We start from the raw sequence: 24,686 nt of genomic DNA, 5'->3' as shown, positions 1-24,686 counted from the left end.
GGGATCAAAGGTCACCAACTTTTTGTGAGTATAAATTGTTTTTTCTTTCCCCCACGCTTGAGCTAGCAGGACTGGGGTAATGAGAAACACCAGCTAGCAGTCAGGGGCTGCCTGGTCTTCTGCAAAGGACAGGGACAGTACTTAAACCTATGCTTCATACACCAAGAGAGCACCTGCTCACCCAAACTAGCACTGAGCTTCTCTGTCCAAACGACTCCAATGCAGAATACTAAGGAGAGCCTGTGGATGAGAGTGATCACCAATCGACACTGGAGCTCCCGAGGAACGAAGGGGCGTGGAGACTCAAGGGAAGGTGAGCTTCAGCAGTGGAGAAAGCGTATTGAGTTGGACGAAGGCATTGCAAACTCAAGTGCCCATCATGGGCCAGGAAAGTATCCAGGATGTGCAAACTAAGCCCATGCTGGATGCCAGGGAATGATGGGACAGATGGCAGAACGCAGAAGTCATGTTCCCCCTCAAGGCGGGCGTCATCTGCCCGTATCCTTTGCTTTGAAACAGGCTGAAAATGAAAGCTTACTCTCTCTCAAACCACCACAGTCATGGGTAATATGAGTTTTAGTTTGCTCATAAGCTCAGTGACAACACATCTATAGTCACAAACCCCTAAACCATCACTTGCTGACGCAGCAGATGTGGAAGTTGGAGGAGAAAGAGGGTAGGTGTGAAGTGGGGATATGAAGGAGTGCACGGCCAGGCCTAGGGAGAGGAGAGGAAAGTGCTTATTGGGGTGCAAAATTTATAGAGTGACAAAAACTAAGTAACCGAGATAAATTCTGTTTCAATGCAATCTTTGAAAGAAAATCAAGATCAATGCAAAAAAGAAAATATACCCCATACTGAACAAAAATGTCAAAAATATAAATAAAGACCAGTGTATGCCAAGCCATAGGAAAAGAGAAAAAAAATGGATCTGGAGTTTTTAACGCAAGAAAACTCATCAATAATATTTTCAAAATCTACATGTTTGCTTATTTCAGTTTTATTTGAGAGAATAGACATGTTTGATAACTTCTAATTAACTGATGGCAATCTTAAATCACTTTTAATTAATTTAAGGTGAAGTAAACACATAACAGGGCAAGCACAATGACTCACACCTGTAATCCCAGAACTTTGGGAGGCTGAGGCGGGCGGATCACCTGAGGTCAGGAGTTTGAGACCAGCCTGGCCAACATGGTGAAACCCCGTCTCTACAAAAATTAGCCAGGCGTGGTGGCAGGCACCTATAATCCCAGTTACTTGGGAGGCTGAAGCAAGAGAATTGCTTGAAACTGGGAGGTGGAAGTTGCAGTGGGCCAAGATCACACCACTGCACTCTGGCCTGGGTGACAGAGCAAGACTCTGTCTCAAATTTTTTTAAAAAAGTTCATTTTGCTTTAAATAAAATATTTAAGCTTAAAATAATGTGTGAGTGTCAATAAACCTGCGTTTCAACTTTTCAAAAAAATTCTAATGACTTAAACATTCTAGGAAAAAGTTCATTCTCAATATATGAAAACAGGTAGAAGGAAAAAGTTCATTCTCAATATATGAAAACAGGTAGAAGGGAGCAGAGAATTTCCTTCCACCTCAGGCTCCCATTGGCTTGATGTGGCCCCGTGGCCGAGGATCCTAACATCTGCCTCTGAGCATCTTTAGTCATTGGGCTTCTAGGCGTCATTTCTCAAGGAACATAAGGGATATGTATTAAATGTCAAGCAAAGAAATCTGACAGGCTTTTGTTCTCTTTTTTCCAAAGGAGTTGACAGTAATTTTCTTGAAAAGAAAATATCTAGGAAGGGGAGTTTTGTGTTTTTTTTTTTTTTTTTTTTTTTAACGGAGCCTTGCTCTCGGCCCCCGAAAGTGTTGGGATTACAGGCGTGAGCCACCGTGCCTGGCCAGAAGAGGTTTTTAAAAAACCAGTCTTTACCTCCCATCCCTATATCCTTTTGGGACAATGTGCCCCCTCTTTCATGGCCTGTCCTGGGCATATGAGGAGATGTGCCCGGCAGCTGTGTCTGTTGCCGGATCATCATTTTGCTGGCCACAGTTGATTAGGAAGGGGGAATAACTGGACTACGCTGGGCCAGTGGGGCCCTGCCTCCCTCCTGGGAATTTGAATTATATGACACTGAATGCCCCTCAGGTAGCTGTCAGGTACCCAAATGCAAGGAGTCAGAGAATGTCATGGAAACCCACGGATAACTTGAAGTAACAACAGAGCAGAAAGTGAGAGACGAAACTGTGCAGTTCCTATGACCGAGAAGGACAGAGGGTAGCTGCCGGTCATTACCCCGTTTCCCTAAGACCCGCTGTATTGCCTGCATTGTAATGATGTGACAGTGTCTGACAGCCTCATAATAAAAACTATTTTAACCATATACTCCCTACCCAAGACCTGGGCGACAAGTGATCTAAAATTGTCACACAGATTGGGCACACTGACAGCATGTGGTATCTGAATCAGGGGAGTAAATATTTCTACTGTACTCTGTGGTGTTCAGATTGGGAATATGGTTTTGCATCTGGGAAAGTGGCATATTTTAAGAGCATTACCAAAATATGGGATTTAAGAATCAGCTTGTGTGAGAGCATAGAGGTAGCAGAGGCTAGTGGCTGAGCTGTGGATCTTGAGTCAGACAGACTTGGGCAAGTTGTTTAATTCCCTTGGCCTTAGTTCCTTCATGTGTAAAATACAGACACGGATAAAACCCATCTCTTAAAGCCTGTAAAAATTAAGGGGGGAAACGTAAAGTGCTTAGCACAGTGCCTGGTGTGTTGTAATAGCTCTCAAAAAAAGGAGAATCATGTTTAAAAAAATCAAAATACTGGGAAGGAACAGGAGTGCTCTACACAAAGCCAGCAGCAGGGCAGGGAGGAGAAGGATCATGTGAACACTGTCAGATGGAGGCGGAAGAACATTCTCTCTCTTTTGCTCTGTGGATAACCATGCAGAAGTTCAGGAAGGCAGATCATGACCCGGTATTAGAAATTCTTTCCAACAATTCGATCTCAGAAATGACTGAGCACTGGATTGCCGCCTCGGAACGTAACTGAGCTCTTCATTAAGTGTATTCAGAAGAGGCTGGAGGCCCATCTATTGGGAGACGTTGAAGAGGATGTTTTATTTGTAAATTCACGTTGGCCTCCCAAGTGTTCTCTAATGATCAACTATTTAAATGCACGCACATGCATGCGCATGAACAGACATCAAATGGAGAAATTGCCGAAGACCTGATAAACTAATAGCATTAGGAGTCCACAGAAAGGAAGCCATCCTAATGGAAGACATCAATGATCGGGGCTGGTGTTGATAGGAATGTTCCAGAAGGTGCGTTCTGCAGTTCTGCACTATCACCACACACTGCCGACATGTCTGCATTACTCTGTCCTCCTTAGCATCTACATACTGATCTCATGGAGCACAAGAAATGAGTTTCCTCTCCCTTCTACACTACGGTCAGGCAGGTTCCCCTGTGAGTCCCCAGCATATGTGCAGTGGCAGCTGTGACGGTGAGGCTGTGGCAATGGATTGATTATGTTGTTTCGTAACAGACAGGACAAGCTTATCTTCCTGAAGCAAAGAACATAGCACAGATGCCATAGAAACTCTTTGGGGGTGTAGATTTTGCTGGCTTTCCAAAGCGTCTGGCTTATACCTTCACTTACTTGACATTGAGAACAATGTGACAATTTTAGCAACAGGATATCTGGTCACACAGTAACAGAAGGATAACATGCCTCATTTCTGGTCTGTTTGCAGGAGGACAATTAAAGCACATGCCATTTAGAAAACACTATGAAAAACTGTCAAATATGAAGAGAATTTCTAACAGTGACCTGTAGTTTTCTTCTTTTTTTTTTTTTGAGACGGAGTCTCGCTCTGTCACCCAGGCTGGGGTGCAGTGGCCGGATCTCAGCTCACTGCAAGCTCCGCCTCCCCAGGTTCACACCATTCTCCTGCCTCAGCCTCCCGAGTAGCTGGGACCACAGGCGCCCGCCACCTCGCCCGGCTAGCTTTTTACGTTTTTCAGTAGAGACGGGGTTTCACCGGGCTAGCCAGGATGGTCTCGATCTCCTGACCTCGTGATCCACCTGTCTCGGCCTTCCAAAGTGCTGGGATTACAGGCTTGAGCCACCACGCCCGGCCTAGTTTTCTTCTTAAACTAATGATCAGACTTTAATAATAACAAAACTATGTAAATAAAACTTCTGGAGCACTGAAATGTACTTTTCACATCTTGGTGTACTTTTATTGCTTGGGCCTGGTAATTCCTGGGAGCCTCATTCTTTATAATGGAGCACATACTGGGCTGACTCCTAGTGTATAGCTTACAGCGCCTGGCATTGGCTAAGACTTGCCAGAATGCGGTGTGCAAGTGTTTAACTTGGAAAGGTCACCATTGTGAAAGATCATTACATGAAAATGAGACTTAAAAATGCAGCATATCACCATCATCAAGACGTAGAAACAAACCAAATGTCCACGGATGGATAAATAGATAAAGAAAATGTGGTGTATGCACCCACTAGAATACTATTCAGCCTTAAAAAAGATGGATATCCTGCCACATGCTGTAACATGGAGAAACCTGGAGGACGTTATACCAACTGAAAGCCAGTCTCAGAAGGACAAATACATGAGCAGAGAGTAGAGTGGTGGTTGGCAGGGGTTGGGGGCGGGAGCGAATGAATTGCTACTCAGTGGGCATGAAGTTTTAGTTATGCAAGATGCATACATTCTAGAGATCCGCTGCACAGCATTGTGCCTCCAGTTAACAACACTGCGCTGCACACTTACAAATTTCTTAAAGGCAGATCTCATGTTAAATGTTCTTGCCAAAATTTTAAACAGAGAATAAAAACTGCAACAGCTTCATGCTACCTTTTTTACAAAGCCTGAGGAAAGAGGACACACTATGTTGGAACAAACTGCAAGTCTGTTGAAACAAACTTTTACCCACCAGTAAAAAACAAAAAAAGAAGTATTGTTGAAAATAATATATTTCTTTTTCCCAATCAGATGCATAATTTGGAAAAATATTATTTAATCGGCCGGGCGCGGTGGCTCAAGCCTGTAATCCCAGCACTTTGGGAGGCCGAGACGGGTGGATCACGAGGTCAGGAGATCGAGACCATCCTGGCTAACACGGTGAAACCCCGTCTCTACTAAAAACTACAAAAAACTAGCCGGGCGACGTGGGGGCGCCTGTAGTCCCAGCTACTCGGGAGGCTGAGGCAGGAGAATGGCGTGAACCCGGGAGGCGGAGCTTGCAGTGAGCTGAGATCCAGCCACAGCACTCCAGCCTGGGTGACAGAGTGAGACTCCATCTCAAAAAAAAAAAAAAAAAAAAATATATATATATATATATTATTTAATCATGATGACAGCTACTGTAGGTTTAGGAATTACTATGATGCAGGCACCATGCCAAGATCCTTATATGCCTTACTCAAACCTGCCAGCAGTTCTATAGATGAGAAAACTGCTGCTCAGGGAGGGTGAATAACTAGATGAATGGTTTTATGTTAATAAGATCTTGAAAGAGCTGACTGCCCAACCACTCTTCCCGGTCTCTCTCATACCCACTCCAAGAAAGCCTCCTTCCTCACTATGGAATCAATGGTAAGTTTTCAGATTTCATTTCAAACCTGTCTTATCAACAGCATTTGTGCAGTGAACCATCCCTTTCTTTCCACACATGTTCCTCGCATGGCTTTTAGGACGCCACATTTTCCCGGATTTCCTCCTCCCTTAGAGGACACTGCTTTCAGTCTCCTCTGCTGCTTCTTCCTCTTAATGCTGAGATTCACTCAGCTTCAACTCTTGGTCCTCCCCTTTTCTCTGTCCATCCCCCTGGTGATCTCACTCGGTCTCATGGCCACAAAACCCATCGACTAGCCAATGGCTCATATCTCCAACCAGGACCTTTCCCCGGGAAGTACAGGTTCTCACATCCAAATGCTTACTTGACCACTTCATGTGGGTGTTTAAGAAATGCCTCAAACTTCCTGTTTCCCAAATGGAACCTCTGAAGTTTCCACCAACCTGCTCCACCCACAGCTGTCCAGTCTCAGCTGAAGGCAACGCTATCTTCCAGTTGGAGTCAACCTTGACTTTTCTCTTCCTCACATCCCACATGCAATCTGCCAGAAAGTCCTGTTTGCTTGACTTTCAAAATACATTCTCACGGTCTGATTTCTCACCACCTCCTCTGCTGCCCCCTGCTTTGAGCCCCCATCATTTCTCACCTAAAGGACTGCAGTAGTTACCTAACTGGTTTGCCTGATCTCCTCCTTGCCCCACTATGGTACCTTTTTCACTGAATTGCCAGAATGATTTTGTTAAAATATAACGGAAATAATAATGGTGGCAGCCTCAACATCCTCCAGTGGCCTCCATTTTTATTGAGAGTAAATGTCAAAATCCTTGCAATGGCTCACAAGGCCTCCCGTCTTCTGGTCTTTCTTACCTCTGACTTCACTTCCTATCACTCTCACCTCACTTACTTCCTCTCCCTCCCTCAGGCTTCCTTCTGGTCCTCCCACAGCCCCAGAGTGATCAACCTCAAAGCCTTTACATAAGACATTCCCTCTGCCTGGAATATTCTTCCCCCTTCAAAGCTGTTCTGCCTTTTCAGTGAGGTCTATTGATTGAGTTACCATACCTGACATGCTATCTGGTCTCCACAACTCAGCTTTGCATGGCATAACTCAATTTCCATAATCTTCTAATATATGTAATTTATTAAAGTTCTTATTAATGTTTGCTCCTCCTGCCACACACAGACAAATTTTAAGCAGGAATGGTTTCAAATCCAACTCTGTCACTAGAACAGACTGGACATAGGTTAGGCACCCAATAAATATTTGTTGAATAAATAGCAGTGACAGGATCTCAAATCTTAACTTTTGGATGTGCTGATACCCTGGGGATTATATAATCAAACCAACCGTCTCTGCTCAGCCTGGATAAAACCATGCAAAATGAAAAGTATCAGCTTGTTTTCAAACATCACAAAACCATTCTGAAGAAGCAAACCATGTTGGATGAGTCCAGTTACTGACATGTGTTCCTATGACTTCTCCTTCGCCTGCTTCCTGGCATGCCCATCCTGGGACACTGGCGAGTCCGCTCACTGACACTGGCACAGGCCTGTCTGTACAGTCGCCCAAGGATTTTGCTCCCTCAGATCTTCCTGGACTCCTGAACCTGATCAAGACGCATCTGCCTTAGCTTCCACCGTCATGGCGCCGTGTCTCCTTGTCACTGGTAAGTAACTATTTCGCAAGGAGAAGTAGCACTCTTTCAGAGTGGTGGCCCTGCAGCCAGTCTGCCAAGGTGTGTATCCTGGTTCTGCCTTTTGCCAGCTGCATGACCCCGGGGGAGCAACTTACTTCTGTGCCTCAGTTTCCTTAGCCATAAAATAAAGGACAGTAGTAATACCTACTCCATGGGATTGTGGAAATTATTAATAAACATAAACAAGCTGGAACAGTGTCTGCATAGAGTAAACCCTGGATATCTGTTAACTGCTATTAATGTTGTTATTATTATTATCATCTGATTTCACAGGTGCTTTCAGAAGCTATTACCTTAATTAAAAGAAATTGCTGCACTGAATGAATTTTGCACATCTCGATTAGCGGATGGGGAAGATATTTGAGTAGCGGTGTGATAATACCTGTTTGTCCTTTTAATCATTTCTGTTTGAGGCTCTTCTGCTTTATGAGTGGGTGGGGGGATCTTGGTGTCAGTTAGTTATCTTTTGGAGATTTTCTGCACAGTTTAAAAACGTATCTCCTCAAGGATATGTTTTGGATGATCTTTAATAACACAGATACCAAAAGGAGTATTACACAAATTATTTACTTAGACACCGGTGTTTTCAATATTAACACTACTGCTGTTGCTGCTACTATTTTATCTTTTATTAACAGCTATCATTTATTGAGCGCTTGCTGTAGCCAAGTCTATGTAATTCCCTAGTCTTATCATAACTTGTGAATTAAGGATTAATTAGTATTCTCATTTCTTTGTTTGGACTCACAGGAAAGTTTAGATGAATGTCTCATCACATAGTGATGCCTGGATTAAAATCTACAGTTTACCCTTAAAGTTTATGCTCTTAGCACTGCATTGTTTTATGGAGAAGTCAAAAAGAGAAGCACATTTCTCCTGCTGACAGGCTAACACATGTAAGCAGAAGGATGCTATGAGAGAATTCTACGTATATGGAAAGAAAGATTTACTTCCCGCAAGTCTGGATGATAAAAGTTGGCTAATACACTTTCTCAAATGATAAACTGATTAGGTTTTAGTGAAAATGAATATTGGGTTGCAAAGAAATAGACACTGCTTAAAATTAAGATAGCAGTTCCCTGCCAAAGCAAATTATAATTGACAATTATTTGAAGAGATTTTACACATGTAAATAAAGTAAATCTAAGTGCAAAACGGTCTCATATGAAAACTATTTCTTTGAAAGCTAAACATGCTTTAAGTCCTGAAGTAGTCTGCAGTGTCTTAAATCACCGGGCCCCCAATGATTTTCCATAAATATCTAGAAGAAAAAAAATTTTAGAACATGATTTCTGGATGAAAGATCTGTATATGCATATTTACATTTAAAAATACCTAGACATTTGCTGATGAATTTAGTAGGGTTTTAAATTTGAAAATGGTTTCTTTCTCCTTTCCCCACCTGCTTGGAAACTAAGAAAGCATTAGGTCATATAAGAAGCCCAAATCAAAGGAGTTAGGGTCTCTACAACACACATGTATTAATACGAAGAGACTGAGAAGCGTAAGGTACCACCCTGCAGCGTGAGGACTGAGAGGCCACTGCCACTGAAGATTTTTGTCTCTCTTGCTGAAGAGGTATCTTTGCAGTCTCTGGAGAAAGCTCAGGTAGCCGTTTGTGGCTTTCAGGATCCTGTCCTGAAAGGGGAGCTATCTGTATGGAAAGAGATGCTGTGTGTGTCTCAGGCACTGGATTAGGGGTCAGTGAGCAGGGCCTTTTGAGAAATGATGGTACTTCAACATATTTGGAAAACTGTGGAGTATTAATGGGGCTGCTACTTCCTAGATCCTCGTTATGGGTTAGTTTCAAGGTAGAAATCCTCCGCGTTTGAGAATCTTGCCTGTAGTCCTCTTGTAGAACTGGGGTGTTGATGTTAGTGAATGGTGTAGGATCCGTGCTGGAAGCTGCTGGTAGTGGTTTAGTGATTTTTTGTGTATACGACATGGTTGTGTTAGATTCTTCAGAATATACAATTGTCTGCCTCGAATCTTCATTGGAATACATAGTTCCCTGAGGAGGTTTTTCGTTAGCAAAGTACTCTGTATTGCAGGGAATTTGTGTGTTAGTTACTAACTGGTCTAAAATGACACCCTTTGTGTGACTGGTTATCAAAGAGCTATGAAAGCTCTCTTTTCTGTCTGGTGGAGGGGGTGCCTGGATTGACAATGGGATCCAGAGAAAGAAATAAAGTTGAAAGAAAAACAGAGAAAGTCCAAGTTAGTCATGAAAGAAACCAGTGTCAACTTTGCCTTTACAGAAGTAAAGCAATGCCACACCTTCTGATTATGCTATCCATTTTGTTAGCTAGATTGAGTGATCATTTTCATTCCATTTAGAATGCACTTACATTTATTATCAATGTTTGCCCTCAGGGGAAAAAAGTGTTTCCAGAGAATACATTATAACCTTTGCTCCACCTACATTCTGGGAAATTATGTTAAAAGTGAACATATGTTCTCTTGGCATATTTTTATTAGACTTTGAAATATATATATATATATGGTTTATTTAATAGTATTGTTTTATAACAATTTTCATGCTTGTGGCACAATTTTACTAATATCTCCAACACAGAGCTCCTTTAGTTAATATAATAGTTGCATACTCATAATTATTGAATACATAATGTATTGCTGACCTCATCAGTTTAAATCCAAAGCATCAGCTGTCAGCTTTTAAAGAATTAGAATATATGCTAGAGATTATGTTAGAAACTGATACACTTTTATGAGCTTAATCAGAAACAAAACAAAACAAAACTCTTGTTTGTTAAAATTTGTTCTCCATGTTGTAAATACAAGCCTGGCAAGCAAACTAAATACAAAAGTAAAAACATATTAAAAATAAAACATGTATTGAAATATGTACACTAGGAAAGAAGCTGTAAGCAGTGGTCTAATAATCATGCCTTAAAATAATACAGTAGACAAGAGTGTGCAGGGTTACCTGAGTTGGTGATCTTTTATCTTGTAGGTTTGGTCGAACGCTTCGAAAACCTTTTGCTGCAAGAGAGGAATATGTAGCATCTCCATTCAGTGTCTCTTGATTGCCATCATTGTAAGATCTCCAAGCTTTCATTAAGGGAAAACAATTGGATACAAAAATATCTACGTTCACTTAAACATTTTTTATAAAATTTATTTTTATTTCCAAAATTATTTTTATTTCCAAAATTGTAGTGTTCTTAATAGAGATTTAATTTAATATGCATAACAGTATATGAAATTTAAATTTAACATGAAGTCAACACATGTGGCTATGAATAGGTTTTTTAAAAGTCACAAATAATGTAATAGTTATTCAGAATATTTTTTCTGTACCTGAGTCTGGTGACTGAGAATCACGCCCTGAAAGAAAAAAAAATGTTGAAATGAAGACTAAGGTGAAATAAATTAATAACCCAGTAAAAATAACATGGCAAAGAACTATATGCATTATTTTTGCAAACATTATTTCAGTTTTAAAATCTGGGTATGTCAAACATGCCAAAGGGAGGCTTGTACATTTATTTTTACTTCAATTAGAATGTCATTCATTAAATATCTATAATACATAAAATCTATACAGCAAACACTAATTTTTTCCGTCAATGATGTTGTAACATGCAATTTTAATCTTATTATGGCCAAGGATGAATATGGGAATTTCTAAATATCAAATGAAAGGATCAGAAGAGATCTGGTTTATAAACAGCACTAACTCAAACCACCAGATCGTTAACTTTCAATGCCCTGCTGTTGATAAGCATATTTAACTCCTGTGTTAGGGAACTGTATTCTGTAGTTTGCATTTTTTTTACCTTAGGAAACTGTAGACCTGTCTACCATATCATGTGACATTTTCAAATTATTCTCGAAACTGAGTTTTTTTCTTATTGCCATATAAAAGTCATTTTATACTCAAATATGAAAGAGCTATTACAATATGTTCCACTGTCTTTCAGCTAGTAAGCTGTGGAAAATAAATTTCAGTACTAATAAATTGCTTTTGGTAAGGCAGTTGGCAAGTTATCAGTGATATATTTGTTATCAATTTTATTGAAGTTATATATTCCAGAATCTTCTATATGCACATTTGAGGTAATCAGTTTGTACGTTTAACCTATGTATATTTGAAGTCATCAGCTTGTGTTGCCTGGTTTATTAAAGCACATGATCAACTTTACTTAGATTCATTAAGCTTTTAGCCCAACCTGCTGTCCAGTCCTGGATTCCTTCTGCGTGTCCCCAGGACCATTATTAGATTCTCATTTCAATTCATAAAACAGGAAATTTACATGCTGAAGTAGTCTTTGTTTTTCTTTTAATGCTTCAGAATAGTTATTTTCAAGTTTAAACACGAGAATTTAGAATGATAAAAATGGGTTGAGAAATGCAAGCATCTGATTTTTAGATAAAATATTTGATATGGATTCTTTCCAAATCAAAGAAAGAAATACAAATGTGAGTCAGCACAGAGTACATTAGAATGATCCCAGCTCAGGTGAGCCAGAGAAGACTAATGAATTCCCATTCTTTATGATCATTGATAACTTTGTATGGATTTTATTTCCAAGGAATTTAAAATTAGAGTAATAAAATGGGTACCATAGAGAAAAATTACTTTGAAGAATTATGCATGAAATGCTTATTGGATCCTACTTCTAGAATTTGTACAATTTTTTAAATTCTATTTTATTTTTTAAACATGGGGTCTTGCTATTTTGTCCAGGCTATCCTTGAAATAGTGGGCTCAAGAGATCCTACAGACTCGGTCTTTTGGTTAGCTGGGGCTACAAGTGTGTGCCACTGGGCCTGGCCCTCCTTCTAGGATTTGATGGAAGCAGAAATGATTGAAATTCTTTATCAGTTATATAATGAAGATAAAGAAAAACACAGTTTGGCAATACAGAGCAATCATCAGAATTCTGTTTTGGGGCACTTAGGAGAGAGATTTAACAACCACGAGGCTGCCATCCACTGTGGACAATGAACAAATTTTGGGATTTGGGAAAGGACAATGAAAAATAAATTTTGGGATTGGGGAAAAGGCAATAAAATCGCCCAAAGCTCCTTTATGAGAAGAGAAGCAGCATTAACAACAATGATTATATTCTGATTATTTTCTTGAGCACAGGGAGTATCTTTTACGCTTGGTTTGGTAAAACTGAGATAAAAAAGAAGGCGTGTGGTATGTGCTGGGGACGAGGTAATGGGAGCCAGAGGCTGGGAGGTGCAAGGGGTGCGGGTGTGGTGAGAAAGAAGAGGGTGTACTGGGCAGGTCTGAAGGACACTGGAAATAAACTCCCTCTAATAGTCTGTAGGGGGCAGGCTCCGTTTCTTCACGCTGGTCGCCGTGTTGAAGATGATGGAGCCCCAGGAAACGGTAAGTGTGAGAATCAGAGGACAGTCACTCCAGGCTCTACTGTGGGTCTCTTCCTGGGACACTGGGCCCAGGGATTTCCAAATGAATCTGTCCCTGTGCCACTGGAAACATTACAGTAAGAGTGGTGGGCTGTACTGAAGGGCCTTGCATCACACAGTGGACACGTGTGTGCAGAATTAAGAGAAAGGAGAAAATGGCCATGGATTCGAACTTCAGGATGAACCAATATTTTAATAAAGCTTATGTTGATGATTAAAGCCTGCCTTGAAGTGGGTGGTCTTTCAAGGAGACTAAAGTACATATCATTTGTCTTTCTTTAAAATAAATCCAGGACTTGGAACACCCAGTCCTGATTTGCCCTTTTCTTATAGTCTCCTATGTGGACACTGTTTAGCATGGCTCTGCTTTTATTTTATCCCTGCAGGAAAGCCCAGGAGAGGGAGGACACCTGTTCTTTGGAGCAGGTAATAGAAAGTATCATGGATCCATGTCAAGTAAAGACAGCATAGGTTAGAAAGAAAAAAAAAGTCGGTCAGGTAAACGGCTTGGCAGATGTGTGGGGAAAATGGTTTTCCCCTAAATCTGCAACATTCCTGATGCACATTCACTTGTAAAAAAAACACAAAGCTAGGACTAGGGGCCTGAAGGTTTAGCGTTCTTTAGTAGATAGTCACTGCTTCACTGAAAATCCACGAATGACTAAATGGTGTATGTTTTTCACTTTCCTGGCTGTTTTGCATGTGAATATTTTCACAAATAGGGTCTTGAAGAATGAAGACCTCCACATGCTCTTACCAGCACTTTTCCTTGTGTCGAGGCACAAACTAGTGAGTATCTGTCTGGAATTGTGTGCAAGACATTCTTGGTTCCATATCAGGGGTGGAACTGGATGCCCTCAATGGCCCTTTCCACTGTTATGATTCTAACATGGCAGCTTTTATGTAGCTGTGTTTGTGATACGTGTCGCAGCATAATCTCTCCTCTCAGGTTTTATTTAAATCCGTTTTAACTGATATGCTATATTGACACTATCACTAATAATTTTCTTGAAAATTATTTTGATGCCTGTAACTCATTTCTTTAGAAGACTCAAGTGCTTTTCAAGAATTATTTTGAAATGTTGATTAAATTCAAGTCAACTAATTGAGTGCCTACTGTGTTTCTATGTACAATTATAACCCTTTTCATTTATTTTCTTCATTTACTCTCATTTATTCTGACAAATCCTTGTGAGCCTGGGAAAGGATTAAGCTTTCAGAGAGGTAAGAAAATGACAAACATTTTTTCTTTTGAAAAAAAGGAAATGAGATCTAGGCAGACTAATTTTCTTAAGGGCATAAAACATGCAGGTGGTATTGACAAGACCCTGCCTCTTGGCAGAGTGGTCCCCATACTGCAACAGGCCATTCTTGCCAGCGTTCCTTTAGGCTGCCAAGTGGTTTTGGTGAAATAAAATGTTTTTCATTGTTTCTCAATAGTCATTGTCTTGGTTCTAGCATAGGTTTAAAATATCCATGTATGCTCTGATGGATTGTCCAGTGGGAATTTACTTCTTATAAAAGGAAAAGAGAAAGACAGAATGACTCAGGCGACAAAGAGGTGATGACTCAGATTGACTCTGTGATCTGAAAAGGGAGTGAAAATGGCCGGGGACCTTTTGTGGAGGTTTTACATAAAGGCTGTTGTATTTTAACGATATTGAAGGCAGTAAATATTTATCAATTCCTTTTTGATTCACATAAAGACACTGTATCATATAAGTTCTTATGAAAGTTACATAGAATGCAGTTGTGCATATTAATGCTGACTTCTTTATTAAAAAATGTAATGGAAACTTCTTTGAAAAAGGGGGCCAGGTGTGGTGGCTCATGCCTGTAATTCTAGCACTTTGGGAGGCCAAGGCGGGCAGATCACTTGAGGTCAGGAGTTTGAGACCAGCCTGGCCAACATGGTGAAACCAGGTCTCTACTAAAAAAATACAAAAATTAGCCAGGCATGGTGGCAGACACCTGTAATCCCAGCTACTCAGGAGCCTAAGGCAAGAGAATGCTTGAACCTGGGAGGCAGAGGTTGCAGTGAGCCAAGATCATGCCACTGCACTGCAGCCTGGGACACAGAACAAGACCCTGCTCATCTCAAAAAAAAAAAAAAAAAATCTTACTTTATGTCTAATTGACACAAAAAGGGCTGTTTTTAAACAATTATGTCCAAAATTCAGTGGACTTCATTCTCTAGAAATCTTACTCCTAATGATAGAAAACTTAAAATAATCGAAAGCTACATTGTTATTACTGAAGATTATTTCATATTCTTGAAGTACGAATTTTTTTTCCTGTTGTAATTCTGAAGCGTTTAATCTTTTCTATTAAGTCTAGTTATATGAAATTGCGTGCATTCATATAACTCTCCACATTGGCACTGTCGAAGCAGTGTGCCATGCCCTGGCATATGCAGCATTTTTTTCTGTTGTAATTCTGAAGCTTTAAATCTTTTCTATTAAGTCTAGTTATATGAAATTGCGTGCATTCATATAACTCTCCACATTGGCACTGTCGAAGCAATGCGCCATGCCCTGGCATATGCAGCAAGGTTCACGTCTGAGTAGGCTGGGCTGAGATCCTATTTGGTTGAAATGTCGATGACATTCAGGGTATTGGCATTCCAATTACACGATGGCCCTGAACTCTTAACATTTACTGTCTTACTTGCCTTCATTCCTGTTTCCCATAGTATCCAATGTAAACAAATCTGTAGTTTTTCTAACACCTTTTTGCGTTTATACATGCATGAGCCAATACATACAAATAGAGATTTGTATAAAGATGTTTTTGAACCAAAATGAGGTCACACTATAAACCTTGTGCATTTTCTTTTAACTTAATATATAACTGAACTCACTAGCTGGGCATTTAAACTTGGACGTTGAAATCCATTGTGGATTAGAGGTGGTGAATGGAAGTGGGATTCTCCATATGGAAGTTCGTTTTTGTTTTTGTTTTTTTTTCTCAAGAGAAACTCAGTAATTTAGAATTAAGTGACTGTAAAGCGAAGACCACCCTGAGTATTTAATCAACTGCTAGATGTATGTGTGTAGAAGACTGTGATACGCATAGTGAGAATTAAAATTATTTAAAGACTCCCCATCCCTTTCTCACTTCTGCTGTAAGATCCATTAATCTTATAAATAAAAGACAAGCAATCCCCAAACTGCAACTAACCAACCAGCCAATCAACTAACCAGTCACCAACAGGTGTGGGTCTATTTCAGGGTCTCGAGGCACTGGGCTTGCTGGCCTCCCTTTGACCTTCTAACAGCTGCACTCCCTCCCAGTGCAGGCTGTGCCTTAGGTACTGTGCCTAACTTTGGTACTGTGCCTTAGGTAGTCACAACAGAGATTTATTATAAAGAGACCACCTGAGTGGATGCTAAAATCTCACGCTCCCAGTGACTTCCTATCTGTGGGCACGTGTTAATCTTAATTAGTCAAGATTTTGATATGTTTAAATATATATATTAGAAGGGTCTTTGCTGACTGGATTAAAGGAAAGCAAAGGTCTCTTTCAAAACTAATGATCTATCATTCTGTTAATAACCTTTGACAAAGAATCCAGTTAATGAAGATTCAGTTTCCTACAAATCCCTTTTTCATCCTGTACCCTTGTACTCCTACCCCAACAGTTTTTAGGTTAAAAAAAAAAAACCGAAAAACCTCTGAGTTATCTTAATGAAATATTATGTTACTTAAGTTCATGAGATAACAAAAACTTAAATAGTTATTAACACTTGCGGTTACTCAAACTATTTTTGGCAAGTGACTGTTGTTTTTAATTATACATTTGAAATGTTTACTAAAAGATCTCATTTTCCTTTGCTTTTTATGTTTAGAACAAAAACAGAAGAGCTAGAAGCCATTCAAGTGCGACATTCTGTGGGTTAGTGATATGATACCTGCAGCCAATAGGTTTGGAGAACTTTGCACTCTCTTCACAGATGTTAGCGTAACAGACATGGCGGCACGTTTGCGAGCACACCCACCGCTATCTGGAAGCAAAAAAAATGATATAGCAGAGGCCAAGGCAACGGGAAAAGCACGTGCAGTATCATGCATTTTAAGTGAAATGTGCCAGACATCCATGAGAAAGATGAACAGTTAGAATTAGTAACCATGGAATGCACCTGCCAATTTCACACCACCCTCCAACTAAAACAAACAAAATGAAGCAAAACAAAGGAAGACCAGGGATCTGTCTTAGAAATTGGCATCACTGTTTTAGTGAAAGCCTGGAAGACTTAATACTTAACATTGTATGGTTTTCTTTGTGAAAACTCAGGCACAGAAGTCAATCTTGTTTATACCATTTAAATTCAATTTATAGTAAATCTATAAGCATTGGAGCTGGTGTTCAGAGTCAAGGATCAGCTCTATGTCAGGATTAAGGGCTATGGTATAACATACTTTTAAGTTAATATCATTTAAGTTTTACCATCTTCTAGCTGTTGTAATTCCCAAAGAGAGCTTGAATAATTCTTGTAGTAAAAGTTATTAGTGACACAGGTATGATATATTTTTTAGGATTCACAGAGGAACACATGGCATTATGGAAAGTCCATTCTTCCTGTAGTTATTGTTAGTTATGCAAATCACCAGCCTTATTAAAATAAAAGTATTGATATATATGGTATCGAAATGACCATGTTTAAAGAAAGGAGTATATTGCTTTTACTTTTCAAGTTTTTATTTTTAGAGCCAGGTCTTGCTCCATCACCCAGGCTGGAGTGCATCATAACTCATTGCCATCTCAACCTCCTGGGCTCACGCAATCCTCCTGCCTCAGTCTCCTGAGTAGCTAGGACCACAGGCACACACTGGCTAACGTTTTAACTTTTTGTAGAGACATGGTCTTGCTATGTTCCCCAGGCTGGCCTCAAACTCCCTGGCTCAAGTGCTCTTTTCACCTTGACCTCCCATTACAAGCATGAGCCACCACACCTGGCCTCATTTATTGCTTTTATACTTTTAACAATATGTGTACTATGATTCATATATTTAAACTTATGCAAGTCATAATGTGAAATAAAATCTGTGTAAGTTCATCAGTCATTTTAATGTGCTATGAGAAGTTTAGACTTCTAAATTTGGAAGAGAAGTCTTTTAAAATTGGAAGGCCAATTTTCTATTTATGACCAGATTCAAATTCCACTCTTACATTCCTCTGTAATATGGTATGTGCAATAAATAGTTTTGCTCATTCTCCTCATTCTGCTTAAGTAAAACCAAATTAAATTAAATCTTTTTGAAAGTTATAAAAAAAGACAATATAACCACCAATATAGTAATATAATCATGATATATTGTGACATGTCCATTTTTCCTTTTTCTTTATTTTCATAGGGAAAGTATCAAGTTTGTTTATTGGACATGACAGAATTTAGATGAGTAAAGATGCTTGGAAGGATAATTCAAATGAATTTTTTATAAAATTTGTAAATAGTAAGATTAATAGAACTTAAAATCAGTGGAGTAATTCTTATATCAAAACTTCACTTTTTTAAAGTATATGTTTACAGTAACAATTTCTTAATGTAGAAAATCATTAAACCAGAAAACCAACTTGAAAGAATATTAAAAGAAAATGAACTAAATAAATCAAAGGTTATAATTAAGAACCCAAAGAAAGTGACACAAATGGTAGAAACAACTGAAGATTCCTTCAGGAGAGGCTCCAAAAGGATTTCAGCAAACTTAGCAAACTCAAAGTGCTTAGAGACAAGGGTGTCTGATAAGCTGGAGGAAATGTTATTGCTTCCAGGAGCTGTGAACTGGTTAGAATGGTTGTGTAGTCAAAGGTGTTGACAGTGAAAACGGACATCACTCTAAGAGTGATTTTATTTCCTAGTTCTATTAATTCTGAACATCTAACAAGCACATAGGTGAAAAGAGAAAATTCCAGAATGAGAAGATCCAGGGTCACAGGTTAAAACTCTGGTGTCCACCCTGTGGGCTGAGATGCCCTGGGCTGCGCCGTGAATCCGCAAGGGTGTTGGGGGACATTTCCTGTTGTAAGGAAAATACAGTGCTAACTGTTGGACACTGGGCTGAGACGCCCTGGGCTGCGCCATGAACCCGCAAGGGTGTTGGGGGACATTTCCTGTTTTTAAGGAAAACACAGTGCTAACTGTTGGACGCTCCAGGAATTGCTTGCTTGGGGCAGTGCACGGTTTCAGCGTAATAGATGTGCTATATTCCTTTTGATGACATCATATTTTTAAAAAACTGGGATTTTGATAGTTGCCATGATAAAATGCAAGTACCCTCTGAAGAACATTTTATTTATTTATGTTTAGAGACAGGGTCTTGCTCTGTTGCCCAGGCTGGAGGGTAGTGACGCACTCGGAGCTCACCCGGCTAAAGCTGATCCTCCTACCTCAGCTTCCCTCATCGCTGGGATTACAGGCACATGCCACCACATCCAGCTAATTTTTAAAAATTTTATACAGATAGGGTCTCACTATGTTGCCCAGGCTTGTCTCCAACATCTGCAGTCAAGCGATCCTCCTGGCTCAGCCTCCCAAAATGCTGGAATTACAGGCGTGAGCCACTGTGCCTGTCTGGCCTATAAAACATTTTAGATCAGTAAATGAGAGTGGCCATGAACAATCTAATTCTGAGGTCTGAGAAATTTTTCAGTGTGCAACAGGCACACACATATTATTAGTAAGTAATTCGTGTTATAAAGAAGGAAATAAAACTATTTTCCTTCAATTTATGTGTATTATTTTGTCAAATGGCTTCTAAGTTGTTAGAAAAAAATATTTATAAAGTAATTATTAAGTTATTAACTTGTTAGCATCTAACTACTTAATAAATAGAAGTGTTAGGTATTTTTGGCCTAGAAGCACAATGAAAAAATTACTGAGACATTAAAGGTCACTGTAAACCAAGAAAGTCTGGGAATCTTTGCCAATTTATGTACTTTAGGAAGCTCTAAGTCCTAGATGAAATAAATGGAGACTCTGTCTTTAATAAAGTTTAATAAAGAGCTGAATTCTAAAACTCGAGGCATTTGTAAAATTGCTGGAACAGAATAATCTATTATATTCGGTTTCTACTTCCTTATGTATTGATACTTTCTGATACTCCTTGAAGATATTTTTAAGATCTTAAAACGAGGATGCTACCTTTCACGTGTCGGTTTATCCTAAAGAATCCTAATGCTGGTTTTGCCTTTGGTCCTCATGAATGACCTACAGCCTGGCTGGGCTCCTCTTCCCCTGAGCTGCAAGATTCCTGGAAGCTGTTCCTACTGCTGGAAACCACTCATATGGGTAAATTATACATGGAGAATTATTTGATGTCTTTCCGTCTCTCCTTTCTTTGATAGCTAAGATATGCCTAAGAAAGTAATGGGTTAAAAATTCTAAAAGTGGACATATAACATGTTTTGTATGTTTTTTCTACATTGTTTAAACACTGTAGTATGAAAAATTAACTGGATTCGCCATGGCTAGTTTATTATGTACTGATTAAAAGCAAATACGTAACTTAAAAGAATGCTTTTTAACCGTAGTGACTGACACATGAAGATTTAAATAGGAATATATCTTTTTAATAATTGATATATTGGATAGATATATGAATCAATAAAGAGATATATTCTTGTTTAAATGAATATTGATATCAATAAGACTGGCCTGTATCATCTATCTATATAGATTATCTATTTGTGTTATCTATCCATATATTATCTGCATTATCTATATCTATCTATCTTCCTATCGATATTTTCTATCAATAGATAGAAAGGTAGATAGACAAAAAAGAAGAAGAGCTAGAAGCTATTTTGGGGACTAGAAAAATAACTTGTGGGGCCACTTTATTCATCTATCTATCTATCTATCTATCTATCTATCTATCTATCTATCTATCAATCATCTGCCTATCTGAAGATAGATAATGCAGGCCAGTTTTTTTACTAGCTCTTTAGGAACAAATGCCTACTTCATTTTGTAAACACAGTAACAATGCTTTCTAAGCATTGTTAGATTGTAAATTTCTAAGGCAATATATGTGTGTATGCATATATATATATATTTCAAAGTGGTATGTTTTTGTAAAAACATTAAAATTATTATTTTGGAATTTTGAGCAAAAGTTTTCAGTCACTTTTGATCAATTTTATGCACAGGTTTGAATACCATATTTGCCAATCATTATACATAAGTGGAAGTTCATCCACATAAGCGAAAAAAACCTACGCAAACTGCATCCCATCCAGAGTCAAGCTCACTCCTTAGAAATGAGAAGATACTTTAGAGGGTTACATTTGTGCTGCTAAACGGTAACTTGGCTCAAGTACCTTAGTGACTGAAACAAATTTGCAAATTTTTGTGTACTTAGCTATGAGGGATTGAATTATATGAATAGGAAGGTCAATTATTGAATGTACTGCACATGAACACAGTATATTCAGTATATCATGTATGCATATCTCCATCATAATAGGGTTATAATAAACAGGAAAATGGGCACTCAGTAAAATGAGGAATACTGGGAAGTTATGATCCACTTAAGTCTACAGGGAGATGTCTTGGAAGGATCAGGAAAGATCACTTCCTCATGTGAAACTTCTGCTGGAGTGACTTTGTAGCTCCAAAACATGGCTGATGCTAATCCAGCTGTGGGCTCTACATTCTATTTGCTTTCTTTTGTCTCCTTTACCTAGTAATATTTTCTACTTCATTCCCATGTCTAATTCTGGCATCTCCAATCATCAAGATGCCTTTGTGTGGTGCATTTGCAGGGTTACAACTTCTCTTGATTGCTGAGCCTTCCTTGTGTGTTTTGACTGTCTCCAATATCCTCATCTTGCCTGTTGTCCACTTGTCTGCAAGGTGACAGCTTCCTCAGGAGCCTGCCCACACAGCCTTCTCTGAGGCCACTATGGTACATGGCACATGGCACATGGCACATGGCACAAGGCTCTGTACTCAACCTGGGGATTAGGTATTGGTCCTCGCCAGTGGTTGGGTAATCCTCCTGTAGGTACTTCGATGCAACAAGAGACCTCAAAAAGGCAACCAGCTGGACATGAGAGAATGTCTTGGGCCATCCTTTCTACTCTGCCATGGGGTGTCGGCTCCAACAACTTTCCAGTGATCTCTTGTGGATAGGAAATTTCAACACAAGTTACAAAATCTCAATGAGAAAGTTGTTTCTTGAATTACTTAATATTGTATATTTCAAGAAGGGGGGAAGGCAAAATTATAAGCCAAATTATGTCTACTGTGGAAAAAAGTTCATATTCATGAACACTTTTACAGTTAAAATGTATACAATACAGTTTAGAGGCACAGTTGTTAAGCTAGTTGGAGATACTATTCTCACATCTATACATATAATGCTTATAACACTATGTGAATTGTGACTATAGGTTAATTAAGCTGACTTTGTATAAAACTTTGGCACTCTATCTGCTGACTTCTTCAACATAAAGAGTTTAAAAAACAGATACGTTTAAGTAGTTTCTACTAGAGCAACGTGCCTTTGAATTTAGCTTATTTTTAAGTGAGAGATTTCAAAAGTACACAAACAAATGACATACTACCTCTTCCAATTGTTTAGAGGAGTTCGTTTTAACATGTGATTAGAGACAAAAGGGAGTAGGAGCAAGTAACAGAACAGAAAATTCTGTTTGGTGGCCATAAGAGTGGAGCACAAATACAAAGACAGAAAGTAATGAATCTACGCTACGTACCTAATCAGAAACTCAGAATCACACCTAGGATCAGTGGAGTGCTAAGCTAATGACCGAGGGCCAACATGATTTTTGGAGAGCAAGGCTCAGAGAGTCGAAAACTAACAGACAGCATACCTGTGTTCATTTTGACCTTGGAGGGTTTGGTATTAAAGTCTTCAGTTTTCCTGTAGAAAAAAAACGGTGCATAATTTGTTCGCTAGCATGTGAAGAAAATATCATGAAAGCATGTCTTGCTTTTGATGTACCTGTAAGTTAATATCACATTATCATTAGTTTTATTTAAATCAGTGTTTAATAAGGTAGGAAGAATTGATAATTTTCTTCATGTTAAACTTTAATTATTGGTCCTATGATCATAAAACAGATCATATTCTGTTTTTATGCTTTTGCTTTATGGTGAGTTAATGGATGAAAATGGAGAAGTTTTGTGCTTGTTTCTTTCTTTTTCTTTTTCTTTTTTTTTTTTTGAGACGGAGTCCCTCACTGTCACTCATGCTGGAGTGCAGTGGTGTGATCTTGGCTCACTGCAACCCCCGCCTCCTGGGTTCAAGCAATTCCCCTGCCTCAGCCTCCTGAGTAGCTGGGATCACAGGCACATGCCACCATACCCAGCTCATTTTTTGTATTTTTAGTGGAGATGGGGTTTCATTATATTGGCCAGGCTAGTCTTGAACTCTTGACCTCTTGGTCCACCTGATTCGGACTCCCAAAGTGCTGGGATTACAGGCGTGAGTCGCCTTGCCTGTCCTGTTTGTTTCTTTTTCAGAGAGAGAGGGTTATGCTCTGTTACCCAGGCTGGAGTGCAGTTGGTATGATCATAGCTCACTACAGCCTTCATCTCCCGGACTCAAGACATCCTTCCCCCTGGAATTACAGGTGTGAGCCACCGTGACTGGTTGAGTTTTCTTTTTAAAAAATTAAATTTCTTTTACAAATATTTATACAAACGGTTTTTGTTCCCTAAGCCTGAAATGACTATCTGTTAAGTGTACTCTTGTTTTAAAAGTTACCCTGGCACTTTAAAATCATTGCCTTACATGTGCTGGTCTATTTACCACCGGGGAATATGTAATGAATGTAACACATATTTTGAGGACACTGTCAAGAAAGATGAGATTCATCTGTCTCTTTTTTTAAGACACAGGAAATAGATGGTTACTACAAAACCCATTTCTGCATTAGTATTGAACACTGATTTTTCCCAGTGAAATGTTGGATGCAGAGCAATTGAGATTAATTCACTAGAAATGGTTGGCAGCAAGGGCTTGTCTCAGAAAAATGTTTTAAATATTGTGTATTGTTTTACGACATGTGAGATGACTTAGTTCTTTCTCTGGTATATTCTCTTAGTCCATTTATGGAGTTTCCTATTTATCCATACTCTGAGACCAAAGAGGAAACACATGCTGATAAGGAAGCAAATCTCCTAAGTCTCAGAGCTCCCTGTAAGAGTTCTCTGACCCCGGCCACTTGGCCTTTGCTCCTGAGTGGGCCTGTTGTTCAGGATCCACAAGAATCTCCCCCAGCACGACACGCTCACAGCTTCCAGGAGCATTAGCACTACAACATCTGAACATTTTCAAGAATTTTATTTATTCCTTTTGGATGAACGAGGATAAGTTTGAAATGAAATCATTGGCATGATCACCTGGCATGAAAGACTTTTCATAAATATAGTTTTTTTCAGTCTCTAAAAAGAGCAGCAAATGAGCTTCCTGGCTTTCTTGCCTTTGTCTGCCAAGGTTCTCACCCTCTTCTCCTTTCTGACCATTTCCTCTGCTCAATTTGACAACTATTATTTTCTTTCAATGTGGCTATCTGAGTTCACCTCTTATGGAAAGCCTGACTTTGTTCATTACTGAGGTAAAATTATAATAATAAAATCAAAATGTGAATTTTAGCTAAATATAATGGTACTTCTCTCCCAGTGGGGGGGAAAATGATGAAATAAAATAACATTAAAAATATACTTAAGTCCTGTGAAATATAATTATAAAGCAAGATTTTATATATAGATATATATATGTATAATGTAATCTTCGTTTTGCTATATACACATGTATATGTACACACACACACACATATATTTGCCTAGATTGAATCACTAATACCTTAGGACTCAATAAATGCTAAATTAATGAACATTTAAAATGGGTAAAATCACAGTACTGATAATCACCTCAATATATGTTTTTAGAGCTCTAAGCTGAAAACAATATAGATGATATCCTTGCTATGTGGTGTTTAATTTTTGTGTAG

At 39.0% G+C, this 24,686-nt stretch overlaps 1 protein-coding gene across 6 annotated transcripts in view; it reads right to left on the bottom strand.

The window, feature by feature from the left end:
* SORBS2 (sorbin and SH3 domain containing 2) overlaps positions 1 to 24,686 on the bottom strand; it is a 377,524-nt gene that overhangs the window by 83,154 nt on the left and 269,684 nt on the right. The window contains exons 5-9 of one of the 6 annotated variants that reach the window (XM_011959520.1): positions 22,542 to 22,591; positions 16,618 to 16,710; positions 10,625 to 10,651; positions 10,251 to 10,375; positions 8,817 to 9,458 (exon numbers count right to left, since the gene is read on the bottom strand). In XM_011959520.1, coding sequence (XP_011814910.1) covers positions 8,817 to 9,458; positions 10,251 to 10,375; positions 10,625 to 10,651; positions 16,618 to 16,710; positions 22,542 to 22,551 — 897 coding nt within the window. In that variant the 5' untranslated portion in view covers positions 22,552 to 22,591. The remainder of the gene's footprint in view (positions 1 to 8,816; positions 9,459 to 10,250; positions 10,376 to 10,624; positions 10,652 to 16,617; positions 16,711 to 22,541; positions 22,592 to 24,686) is intronic. The other 5 variants (XM_011959522.1, XM_011959527.1, XM_011959525.1 and 2 more) reach the window with 5 other exon arrangements.

The sequence above is a fragment of the Colobus angolensis genome, unplaced genomic scaffold (assembly GCF_000951035.1).
Source record: "Colobus angolensis palliatus isolate OR3802 unplaced genomic scaffold, Cang.pa_1.0 Scaffold5, whole genome shotgun sequence".
Taxonomy (NCBI): Eukaryota; Metazoa; Chordata; class Mammalia; order Primates; family Cercopithecidae; genus Colobus; species Colobus angolensis.
The sequence above is the reverse complement of the archived record's forward strand: the minus strand, read 5'-3'. Positions and strand labels throughout refer to the sequence as shown.